We start from the raw sequence: 13,097 nt of genomic DNA on the forward strand, positions 1-13,097 counted from the left end.
TCCCTCTCTCCTTCACACTCTCCCTCCATCTCTCTCCTTCACACTCTCCCTCCATCTCTCTCTCTCGCTCTCTCTCTTGGCTGTCTCTGTCTCTCTCTCTCTTGGCTGTCTCTGTCTCTCTCTTTCTGTGATTCCAGAAGCTTCTCTTCTCTCTGGGTGGATCCTTCCTGTACTACGCTGATCACTTCAAGCTCTACAGCGGTTTCTGTGCCAACCACATCAAGGTCCAGAAAGTCCTGGAGAGAGGTACGGGTCTCCCCTCTACCATACGCTGCCCCCCCAACCCCACACCTGCACACAATATCCACTTGTACCTCCATGACATCATCCCCACCATCCCCATGTAAATAACATGGTTGACTGGGCTCCTATGGTCCAGCATCAACAAGGAACTCTGGTAAAATGTCTCTGAGAGGAGATACTCACTTGGTAAAAGTGATGTGATGCAATTCCACTTCAACCTCCTCTCTCCTTGTCTTAACTCTATCAATCTGGACTCCCTACGTTGTCTTTCATATCAATTCAACTGTGAAAGGCTTCCCACAGGCAAACTGTGAAAGTGCCTAGGCTAGCTGAAGTCTCCCCCATTGCGCGGCACAGCTGAAGCTGGTCTATAATGAGAGAGAGAGACTATTAAACGCTGACGAGGACTGCTAGTAATTTTGAGCGGCCCTGTGTATATGATTGAATATAAACGTTGAACTGAATTTATTTCTATGACGTTGGCCTCCTCCATTTTGGGCACACTGCCCAGTGCAGAATGAATTAAACAGAGTGGGAAAATTGCACCCTTGTGCCTCTTAAATTCCTCCCATTACAAGATTCTGTGCGGCATTCCTTGAAGCAGGTACCGAAATTGAGTTTTAATGGCACAGGGAGAATCTGGCAAGTGGTTTGGCCTTTTCCACAACGGTCTCTGATGAATCAGAATGAACTGGAGTAGGAAACAGCAGAGTAAACATGATAAATCACTACAGCACTACTGTTACAGGGGAGCAGTGCTTTAGAGCAGAACTCTGCAGCACAGTATAGTACAACACACAGCACAGGCCAGCAGTACACAGCACAGCACAGTGGAACTCAGCACAGCTGAATGCGGGCATCCACAGAGAATCCGTGGGTGTCTGTCAGCGGTTCTAGTAATTACGCGTTCTCGTTCTCCCTGGGTTCTCGCTGCACACACACTTTGCGTTTACTCGTTAATTGCCTGCCAATTACTGTGTGAAGTGTCAATGCGGATGTCTGTCTGTGGCTCAGAGTGCTATAATGAATACTCTAATGGCATCTCAATCCTTCCACACGTAGTGAGACGAACAGCGAGGTGGCGAGGAATGTCAACACCTGACCTCCAGAAAGTCTTTCAATGCGTTTCGGTGCTAGACCACACAGCACCCAATATTAGCATCTCTCCACTCTATACACTGTGAATGAAAATCACTGCAGTGATTCTTTTGAAGCGTGGTGTTTTGAGTGGTGTTTTGAGTGGTGTTTTGAGTGGTGTGGCAGTCTCATGTCGACACCATGTTTTACAGTATCTACAGTGCATTTGAAAAGTATTCAGACCCCTTGACTTTTTCCACATTTTGTTACGTTACAGCCGTATTCTAATATAGATGCAATCTTTTTTTCCCCCTCATCAATCTACACACAATACCCCATAATGACAAAGCAAAAACAGGTTTTTAGGAATGTTTGCAAATGCATTAAAAATAATAAACTGAAATATCACATGCACATAAGTATTCAGACCCTTTACTCAGTACTTTGTTGAAGCACCTTTGGCAGCAATTATAGCCTCCAGTCTTCTTGGGTATGACGCTACAAGCTTGGCACACCTTTAGTTGGGGAGTTTCTCCCATTGTTCTCTGAAGATCCTCTCAAGCTCTGTCAGGTTGGATGGGGAGCATCGCTACACAGCTATTTTCAGGTCTCTCCAGATATGTTCGATGGGGTTCAAGTCGGGGCTCTGGCTGGGCCACTGAGACTTGTCCTGAAGCCACTCCTTCGTTGTCTTGGCTGCGTGCTTAGGGTCGTTGTCCTGTTTTAAGGTGAACTTTCGCCCCACTCTGAAACTGGTTTTCATCAAGGATCTCTCTGTACTTTGCTCCGTTCATCGATCCTGAATAGTCTCCCAGTCCCTACCACTGAAAAACATCCTCACAGCATGATGTGGCTACCACCATGCTTCACTGTAGGGATGGTGCCAGATTTGCTCCAGACGTGGTTTCATCAGACCAGAGAATCTTGGTTCTCATGGTCTGAGAATCTTTAGGTGCCTTTAGGCAAACTCCAAGCAGGCTGTCGTGCCTTTTCAGGCCACTCTATCATAAAGGCCTGATTGGTGGAGTGCTGCAGAGATGGTTGTCCTTCTGGAAGGTTCTCCCATCTCCACAGAGGAACTCTGGAGCTCTGTCAGATTGACCATCGGGTTCTTGGTCACCTCCCTGATCAACGCCCTTCACCCCCGATTTCTCAGTTTGGACTGGCAGCTAGCTCTAGGAAGAGTCTTGGTGGTTCCAAACTTCTTCCATTTAAGACATTTTTTGGTACCCTTCCCCATAGCTGTCTCGGCACAATCCTGTCTCGGAGCTCTACAGATAATTCCTTTGACCTCATGGCTTAGTTTTTGCTCTGACATGCACTGTCAACTGTGGGACCTTATATAAACAGGTGAGTGCCTTTCCAAATCATGTCCAATCAATTGAATTTACCACGGGTAGACTCCAAGTTGTAGAAACAGGGTGCACCTGAGCTCAATTTCAAGTCTCATCGCAAAGGGTCTGAATACTCATGTAAGTAAGGTATCTGTTTTCTATTTTTAATACATTTGCTAACATTTCTAAAAAGCTTTTGTTGCTTTGTCATTATGGGGTATTGTGTGTAGATTGATGAAGAAAAAATATATATAATCCATTTTAGACGTAACGTAACAAAATGTGGAAAAAGTCAAGGGGTCTGAATACTTTCTGAATGCACTGTACATACCTGCAGCTTGCGATTTTACTTCAGTGGTCATGCTAGGGTGAGAAGTAGCCTATACTGCCCCCCTGTGGACAAGTATTATTGCACCAAGATACCATGGTAGGTCTAATGCTAGCACCACCAAGCACAGTCCTCCAAGCTTGCTGCAGTATGAGAGATGTGATTAAATGTACTGACATGTACAGGGCTTGGTAAAGTAAGTATGTTTGTCTGGTGTCTACAGCGAAGACTGACCTGGCCTTTAAGGAGTTTCTGGATGCGAGGAACCCAATGAAGCAGCACTCGTCCACCCTGGAGTCCTACCTGATCAAACCAGTCCAGAGAGTGTTGAAATACCCTCTACTTCTCCGAGAGCTAGTGTCCCTTACTGACACAGACAGCGAGGAGCACTACCACCTCACAGGTACATTGAAGACACACACACACACACACACACACACACACACACACACACACACACACACACACACAGACAATAATCCTTCCCTCTCCTCTCCTGTATCCCCAGAGGCCCTGAAGGCCATGGAGAAGGTGGCCAGCCACATCAATGAGATGCAGAAGATCTATGAAGACTATGGCTCTGTGTTTGACCAGCTGGTGGCAGAGCAGAGTGGCCCTGAGAAGGAGGTAGCTATACTGTACCCTGCTGCTTTACCCTCTGCCTCTGTTACAGCAGCTTTCATCACACTCGCTCATATCTTTAATCTGGACACGTACTTAGGCTAAAACCAGCACAGCCTACGTTTGCTGCATAACCGTCAAGGTCAATTCAGTCTATTCAAGGGTTCTTGGTGAGACGTCTCTTCCAGAAACTGGTTGGAAATAGCTAAGTTCCCCTGTAGATACTTCCTCCTATAGATACTCAACATACACCCCACATAGATAGCACTTGGTTGAGGTAGCCGAAGCTCCATTCCCTGTACAGATACAGTACTTAGTATGTCCCTCACACACTGTGGCCAATGGCTCTTCTCTCTCCCAGGTCACGGAGCTTTCCATGGGAGAATTCCTCATGCATTCCTCTGTCGTCTGGCTCAACCCCCATGTCTCGCTGGGCCGCATGAGAAAGGACCCCGACCTGACCGTGTTTGGTGAGTTGGAGAGACACTGTACTGCTACTGCAGCATTATGGGAAAGAGATTGCCTGGCCTCTGCCAGAGCCAGAGGCGGTTGGCAGTCTGTCTGCCTGGACTCCTATCAAATTCCATTTGAAATGCTGAGTCTCCTGGCTTTAGACAAACGCATGTAAACCCAAAACACATTTAATGACTATCTATTAGATACATGTATTGTATATCCACCTGAATATTACTGGTACTGATTAACCCTGTTACACCAGTATGATTTGGGGCTTTATGGATATAGTGCCAATATGTTGTAAATTCAGATCGCTTCTGAGGGGATGGATTTCCCCGTGTACATTCCCTAAGTTGTGTTCATCCTCAGTGTTCATGTCGTTTCTCTTCAGTGTTCAAGAAGGCGGTGATACTCGTCTATAGGGAGAGTAACAAGCTCAAGAAGAAGATGGTGAGTCCTCTCTCTCTATCGCTTTCATTTACTTTTATACAGGGGTGAAGGTTAGCCGGTATGGCACCCCGGCTAAATAAATAGAGGGGGTACGCCGTACTGGTTAAACGTCACCCTATCATAATTAATACCACATGTCCAAAAACTATAGATCATTACACTATTATTTAACATTACGGCATGTCAGCCGCATGGAAAAGGAGCGAACTGACTTGAAGCTGGGTGGTATACGCTCCAAATTGATTTATGGTTTGACCAGAATACTTACATTTTGCAAAGGCAGAGATGAGTGGCCCGACACCGAGGTGCACGTGGAACGCAATTCAGGCTACAAGTGTAGGCCTAATGACATTCAGATATTGTCATTACAGTACATGTAGGTGTTTTATAACAGAGGTCTCTTTCCATTCATCAAATGGCAGGTGCACAGTGTTGGGGTTGGATACTGGGAGTATTTTCTGAGGGGATCAGTGTTCACAGGAAGCCTACAGAAGACCCCTTTTGAAGTGATGGTTTGACAATCAGATGAAAACGTCATGACTGGTTGTGTTTCTGCCACATTAAAAGGAATAGACTGCGTGTCCATAAAGTTTTCCCTAAAGTAACTTGAATTACATTTTCAAAATTATAATGCCAAATTAGCTTAGGCCTAATCTTGTGTCCTATCTAAACAGGAATAAATACAACCATTCAAAATAGGCTACTTCATCAGAAAGCATGATTTGGCCACAGAGGATCATTAGCTTTAAAAAAAAATAGCATAGCCTACAGTTGGAAGGGCCCGCCTTTTGGGGAGCTTCCGCTGCAAATGCCAAATAAATGATTGTTGATTTGTGACTGTCAGTGAAAAGCAGAGAGACTCAGCCAGGCATATTGCAATATTTGAAAATACAATCGCGGATAAACTGTTTGGAAAGCTAAAGGCTATTGCTGTAGAGATGACATTGAAAAAACTTCGGTCTGTCTTTTAGTTATCAAAATTCTCAACTTAATTGAGAGTAGAGTAGAGGGCTTAGAAGAGCTGCCCTGGAGTACACCATACTTTACATGTTTGACATTAGAGAAGCTTCCATTAAAGAAAACCCTTTGAGTTATTTTAGATAGATAGCTCTGAATCAACTATATGGCAGAGGTTGAAAAGCCATAACATAGAAGTTTTTTCAACAACAGGTTATGGTCAATAATATCAAATGCTGCACTGAAGTCTAACAGTACAGCTCCCACAATCTTATTATCAATTTCTTTCAACCAATCATCAGTCATTTGTGTCAGTGCAGTACATGTTGAGTGCCCTTCTCTATAAGCATGCTGAAAGTCTGTTGTTAATTTGTTTACAGAGAAATAGCATTGTATTTGGTCAAACACAATTTTTTCCAACAGTTTGCTAAGAGCTGGCAGCAAGCTTAATAGGTCTGCAGTTAGAACCAAAATGTTAGCACTCTTGGGTAGCGGAATTACTTTGGCTTCCCTCCATGCCTGAGGACAAGGACTTTCCTCTAGGTTCAGATAAAAAAATATGACAGATAGGAGTGGCTATAGAGTCAGCTACCATCCTCAGTTGCTTTCCATCTAAGTTGTCAATGCCAGGAGGATTGTCATTATTGATCGATAACAATACATTTTCCACCTCTCCCACACTAACTTTACGAAATTATAACTTGCAATGCTTTTCTTTCATTATTTGTTTTTTATGCATGAATACAATTGCTCACTGTTCATTGTTGGCATTTCCTGCCTTAGTTTGCCCACTTTGCCAATGAAATAATCATTAAAATAATTGCTAACATCAAATGGTTTTGTGATGAATAAGCAATCTGATTTGATGAAAGATGGAGTTGAATTTGTCTTTCTGACAAGTTTTTTCCCCATCATTCTTCATATCATTGATCTCAGCTTCATAGTACAGTTTCTTCTTTTTGTTGAGTTTAGTCACATCATTTCTCAAATTGCAGGAAGTCAGCCAGTCAGATGTGCAGCCAGACTTATTAGCCACTCCGTTTGCCCCATCTCTTTCAACTCCTCCTCAATCCATGGAGCCTCAACAGTTCTAACAGTTAGTTTCTCAACAGGTGCATGTTTATCAATAATTAGAAGAAGCAATTTCATCAAGTGCAGTGTCTGGATGCTCCTCATTAATCACATCAGAACAACACATATTTTTAACATTATCCACATAAGAGTCACAGCAAAATCTTTTGTATGATCTCTTATACATTATTTTAGGCCCAGCTGTTGGAACTTTGGCTTTCCTGGATATAGCCACTATATTGTGATCACTGCATCCAATGGGTACAGATACAGTTTTAGAGCAAAGTTCTACAGAATTAGTAAAAATGAGATTGATACATGTGGATGATCTTGTTTCTGTAGTGTTTGTAAACACCCTGGTAGGTGGATTAATAACCTGAACCAGATTACAGGCACTGGTTACAGTAAGAAGCTTCCTCTTGAGTGGACAGCTTGATGAAAACCAGTCAATATTTAGATCCCCAAGAAAGTAAACCTCTCTGTTTACATCACATACAGTTGAAGTCGGAAGTTTACATACACTTAGGTTGGAGTCATTAAAACTCATTTTTCAACCACTCCACAAAGTTCTTGTTAACAAACTATAGTTTTGGCAAGTCAGTTAGGACATCTACATTGTGCATGACACAAGTACTTTTTCCAACAATTGTTTACAGACAGATTATTGCACTTATAATTCACTGTATCACAATTCCAGTGGGTCAGAAGTTTACATACACTAAGTTGTCTGTGTCTTTAAACAGCTTGGAAAATTCCAGAAAATGATGTCATGGCTTTAGAAGCTTCTGATGTGCTAATTGACATAATTTGAGTCAATTGGAGGTGTACCTGTGGATGTATTTCAAAGCCTACCTTCAAACTTTGCTTGAGATCATGGGAAAATCAAAAGAAATCAGCCAAGAACTCAGAAGAAAATGTGTATACCTCCAAGTCTGGTTCATTCTTGGGAGCAATTTCCAAACGCCTGAAGGTACCACGCTCATCTGTACAAACACCATGGAACCTCGCAGCCGTCATACCGCTCAGGAAGAAGACGCATTCTGTCTCCTAGAGATGAATCTACATTGATGTGAAAAGTGTAAATCAATCCCAGAACAACAGCAAAGGACCTTGTGAAGATGCTGGAGGAAACGGGTACAAGAGCATCTATATCCACAGTAAAAACGAGTCCTATATCGACATAACCTGAAACGCCACTTAGCAAGGTAGAAGCCACTGCTCCGAAACCACCAATAAAAAGCCAGACTATGGTTTGCAACTGCACTTGGGGACAAAGATCATACTTTTTGGAGAAATGGCTTCTGGTCTGATGAAACAAAAATAGAACTGTTTGGCCATAATGACCATTGTTATGTTTGTAGGAAAAGGGGGGAGGCTTGCAAGCCGAAGAACACCATCCCATCCGTGAAGCACGGGGTGGCAGCATGTTGTGGGGGTGCTTTGCTGCAGGAGGGCCCGGTGCACTTCACAAAATAGATGGCATCATGAGGGAGGAAAATGATGTGGATATATTAAAGCAACATCTCAAGACCTCAGTCAGGAAGTTAAAGCTTGGTTGCAAATGGGTCTTCCAAATGGACAATGACCCCAAGCATACTTCCAAAGTTGTAGCAAAATGGCTTAAGGAAAACAAAGTAAAGGTATTGGAGTGGCCATCACAAAGCCCTGACCTCAATCCTATAGAAAATTTGTGGGCAGAACTGAAAAAGTGTGTGCGAGCAAGGAGGCCTACAAACCTGACTCAGTTACACCAGTTCTGTCAGGAGGAATGGGCCAAAATTCACCCAAATTATTATGGAAAGCTTGTGGAAGGCTACGTGAAACATTTGACCCAAGTTAAACAATTTACAGGAAATGCTACCAAATACTAATTGAGTGTATGTAAACTTCTGGCCTACTGGGAATGTGATGAAATAAATAAAAGCTGAAATAAATAATTCTCTCTACTATTATTCTGACATTTCACATTCTTAAAATAAAGTGGTGATCCTAGCTAACCTAAGACAGGGAATTTTTACTCGTATTAAATGTCAGAAATTGTGAAAAACTAAGTTTAAATGTATTTGGCAAAGGTGTATGTAAACTTCCAACTTCAACTGTACACTATCAAGCATTTCTCACACATATTATTTAGATACTGATTGTTAGCACTTGGTGGCCTATAGCAACACCCCAAAAGAAAAGGCTTTAGATGTACCAAGTGAAACTGCAACCACAACACTTCAATAACACTTGTATTAGATCTTCTCTAAGCATGGCGGGGCGGCAGGGTAGCCTATTGGTTAGAGCGTTGGACTAGTAACCGAAAGGTTGCAAGTTCGAATTCCCGAGCTGACAAGGTACAAATCTGTCGTTCTGCCCCTGAACAGGCAGTTAACTGTTCCTAGGCCATCATTGAAAATAAGAATTTGTTCTTAACTGACTTGCCTAGTAAAATAAAGGTAAAATAAAAATTTAAAAATTACAAGGAAATGGCTCTGAATATATACAGCAACTCCTCAAGCATTTCTTTTCTATCTCTTCTATAGATGTTATATCCTTGTATTGCTATTGCTGTATCATCAAATGAATTGTCTAAGTGAGTCTCAGAAATGGTTAATATGCTATCTGATGTTAGCAAGTTATTGATTTCATGAACCTTATTTTTAAAGCTACATAAGGAGAAGAAATGTATCTGATATAACCTAGGCCTACTCTACACCACTAGGCACTGCATTGAACAGTATTTCTTGCAATTACACGGCGTGTACAAAACATTAGGAACACAAACTGGCCAAGTGAATCCAATAAGGCATCATAGCTTTCATCTGATGTCACCTGTTAAATCCACTTCAGATCAGTGTAGATGAAGGGGAGGAGATGGGTTAAAGAAGGATTTTTAAGCCTTGAGACAATTTAGACATGGATTGTGTATGCGTGCCATTCAGATGGTGAAGGGGCAAGACAAAAGATTTAAGTGCCTTTGAACGGGGTATGGTAGTAGGTGCCAGGCACACCGGTTTGTGTGTCAAGAACTGCAATGCTGCTGGGTTTTTCACACTCAACAGTTTCCCGTGTGTATCAAGAATGATCCACTACCCAAAGGACATCCAGCCAACAACAGGCCAGTGGTCGAAAACAGGTCATTGATGAAAGAGGACAAAGGAGGCTGACGCACATTGTGCACAGACGGGCTACAGTTGTTCAACTGACAGTCCAGTACAACATTGGTGCCCAAATACCCATAAAAGAATGCACAACTCGTCGTACCTTGACAAAAATGGGGTATGGCAGCCGATGACCTTAGAGTTCCACTTCTTTCAGCAAAAAACTGCAGTTGCAGTGGCTAAGGAATGAAAACACTGGACACCTGGAGAATTGGAAAAACATTGCCTGGTCTGATTAATCCTGGTTCCTGCGGACACACGCTGATGGGAGGACTAGGTGATGGAGAAAAACACCAGAACATGTATCCATAATGCCTTGTCAACATTGCAGGCTGGTGATGGTGTGATGTGTTTTCTTGGCACATATTGGGCCCCTTGATAAAAGTGGAGCAACGTTTGAATGGCACAAGATATCTGAACATCATAGCCAATCAGGTGCATCGCTTCATGGCAGCAGTGTATCCATCAGCAGGATAAAGCCCCATGCCAGAAGGCTAGGATTGTACAGGAATGGTTCCACGAACATGACAGTGAATTCTGCTTCCTGCATTGGCCTGTCCAGTCACCAGATCTCAATCCAATTGAGAATCTGTGGGATGAGATGGAACTAGCTAATCGAAGTAGAGATTTACTACCAGCCAATTTAACACAACTGTGGGAAGCATTGGAGTCAACATGGGCCAGCATCCTTCTTAGGGTTGAATGGCGGGAACCCGGTTACTGAGATTTACCAGGATTAATGGCCCAAAACGACTCCATTTTCTCAGGATAAATAACTGCGAGAAACCGGTAAATTTAAAATAAATGATTTATATGATCAGCATGGCATGAAATGGAACTGTTAAATTATATGCTGTGTCTAAACCTGGCTTCTCTACGGCCTCGGCATGATAAATCATCAACGCTCAGGGTGGGGACAGACAGCCCATCTCAGTATGGAGTACAGTTCACAATGCATATAGACCTATCATCTCATGGTAACTTTTTCTTGTGACAGAAAGGCCTACATTTACAGTAATATAAAGACCAAATGAGTGTCTAATTTACCCATCTCCATCTGGCTTTAGGGGGTCACCTTGTTTTTTAATTGTAAAGATTTTTTTAAATTGCAGCTGCAGAGCTTTAAAAAAGCCCATCAATCCAATATTGTTGCTTTAAATCAGCACTCTGTCTTTCTCCATCAACTCCATTCAAATGACATCCAAAATAGATAATCCTGTTCTAGATTGACATGTAGCCCAATATTTAGATGTCCTACCTCTTTCAGGCAATAAATTAAATGCAGTATTAGCCTTATACTTAGCTAATGAATTTATGGGTTATGCATAATGCGCTTCTAACTTGTAGCCTCTGTCTCTTGCGCAATAAGCAAGCACCTGTGCTCCACTGGCCTCTCTCCTTAAAAAACGCTCCTTAGCTCTTGGAGTCCCATGCAGGAAAAGCTAGACTAGACATTTATTTTTCATATAATTTCTTATACCAATAGACTATTCAAAGAGAGACTCAAGCTCTTGTTTGCTAAATGTTAAATACAGCAGCAAATAGAACTCACTGGTAGCTTGAAAGACGAGCGGACACGCGATGGCGGAAGGCTATAGCAGTTATTTATTCAGAGCCATAACAATTCAATCTTTAATCTTTGAATTAAGCAACAATAGATAGAGGTAGGCTCATACTATTCCCCTAATGTTATTAAAGGTATATATGCGTCAGTCTACTAATTATACAAATAGGACTTATTATGTTTAAAAAATAAAAATGGCATTTGCTAGCCTATACTTGTAACTTTGTAGGCCGTGTGGTTTGAAAGATGTGTGTAATTCCAGTCCATTATAATACAGTATAATACAGTACAGTAACACAATTCACACTCAAAAAGATTAGCCTACTGGAGCCAGTTTCATGTATTTACCCAAAAGAGCATACAGCTAGCTACATCTAAGGGCTTTTCTGTTTTTCTGTTGTGTGTAATGTCCAGTAGCCTATATCATATATGTGTTTTCTGGCTTGGGCTCATGAAATGTCTTTAATGTAGGGCACATCAGGCTTGATTTTCAATCAAAGCTCTAATCAAATCCAGTCACGACTATTTCTATGCTTTATAAGGCTTTTGAATGACACATCTAGTTTTGATGGAAAATACCAGGTTACCCGGGAGAAAAGTGATTTATTCTCAGGATGGAACATTTGAAAAATACCGGGACAATATTCAACCATAATCCCTGTGGAATACTTTCGACACCTTGTCGAGTCCATGCCATGACATTTTTAAGAAGGTGGAAGGTGTTCCTAATGTTTTGTACACTGTGTATATTATTAGCCTAAATTATGACTATCCAATCAGCCTATTTTTCCTAATGTGATATCTTACATACGTCTGCAAATGCCAGGATGCATGAAATGCTTTGTTCTAAAGGTGCATTTTTATGGTGAAAATGTGCTTCCTGAACATGAAACCCACACACCGCCTATGTTAAAAGGCATTGCATGTTAATGTGATGTGACAAATCTTTACTAGGCCCAGGCTACTAGGCCCACAGACATCAGATATTAAATGAACAGGGACTCTATATCGAATTCTATGATTACACCTAGGCTATAAAAAACACTACATTGTGCGAGCACTTGCATGTCCCGTGCTGATCAGAAATGTACCTTCACCCCTGCTTTTATGCCTTTTGATGTCAATAGTGCCTAACATCTCTCTCGTGTGTGTGTGTGTGTGTGTGTGCGTGCAGACCGCCCCTCGCTTGGCGCACTCCCATGGAGACCTAGACCCCTTCAAGTTCCGCTGGCTCATCCCGCTCTCTGCACTGCAGGTCCGACTAGGCAACACTACAGGTAAGAGAGCAAGACACACAAACATGCACATACCATCGTGGCTCTCATTAACTATAGAAGAGATCACAGTCTTTTGAACTTCTCCAATCCCTTCCTCCTAGGAACTGAGACGACCTGCATCTGGGAGCTGATACATACCAAGTCTGAACTGGAGGGAAGGCCAGAGACTGTCTTCCAGCTGTGTAGCAGGTAAGAGAGAGCAGCAGTTCCGACTGGAGACTATGGATCTATAGCTCTCATCCTTGACTGCCTTCTACAAGGTCAGGGATGTGCATGGACTCTCTAGCCAATCAGTGGTCCATTGAGTGTCAGGGGGAAATGATCCCCAGCAGGACAGTGCCCCCCTACTGTAGACTCACTGAGTGAATTAGCCCCTTTCTATCAGCGTATGGTATATAAAGATTCCCGCTGTCTCCTTCCCAGTGTCCCAGAGTGCAAAGTCAACATTATCAAGGTTATCCGTTCCATCCTCCGGGAGAACGTCAGGCGGAACATGCGCCCGGCTGAGAGGGGGTGTAAGGAGCGCCTCACGCCTCTACGCAGCACCCTGCCCTCCTCTGCCAGGATAGGTGA

The 13,097-nt window shown here is 42.7% G+C and overlaps 1 protein-coding gene across 7 annotated transcripts in view; it reads left to right on the forward strand.

Moving 5' to 3' along the window:
• LOC112256576 (rho guanine nucleotide exchange factor TIAM2) overlaps positions 1-13,097 on the forward strand; it is a 106,555-nt gene that overhangs the window by 89,907 nt on the left and 3,551 nt on the right. For all 7 annotated transcript variants that reach the window (XM_042325445.1, XM_024429907.2, XM_042325446.1 and 4 more), the window contains 8 exons: positions 138-246; positions 3,206-3,385; positions 3,491-3,609; positions 3,965-4,073; positions 4,451-4,509; positions 12,422-12,524; positions 12,626-12,713; positions 12,948-13,093. In XM_042325445.1, the coding sequence (XP_042181379.1) occupies positions 138-246; positions 3,206-3,385; positions 3,491-3,609; positions 3,965-4,073; positions 4,451-4,509; positions 12,422-12,524; positions 12,626-12,713; positions 12,948-13,093 (913 nt within the window). The remainder of the gene's footprint in view (positions 1-137; positions 247-3,205; positions 3,386-3,490; positions 3,610-3,964; positions 4,074-4,450; positions 4,510-12,421; positions 12,525-12,625; positions 12,714-12,947; positions 13,094-13,097) is intronic.

The sequence above is a fragment of the Oncorhynchus tshawytscha genome, linkage group LG08, assembly GCF_018296145.1.
Source record: "Oncorhynchus tshawytscha isolate Ot180627B linkage group LG08, Otsh_v2.0, whole genome shotgun sequence".
In the NCBI taxonomy this organism is placed as follows: Eukaryota; Metazoa; Chordata; class Actinopteri; order Salmoniformes; family Salmonidae; genus Oncorhynchus; species Oncorhynchus tshawytscha.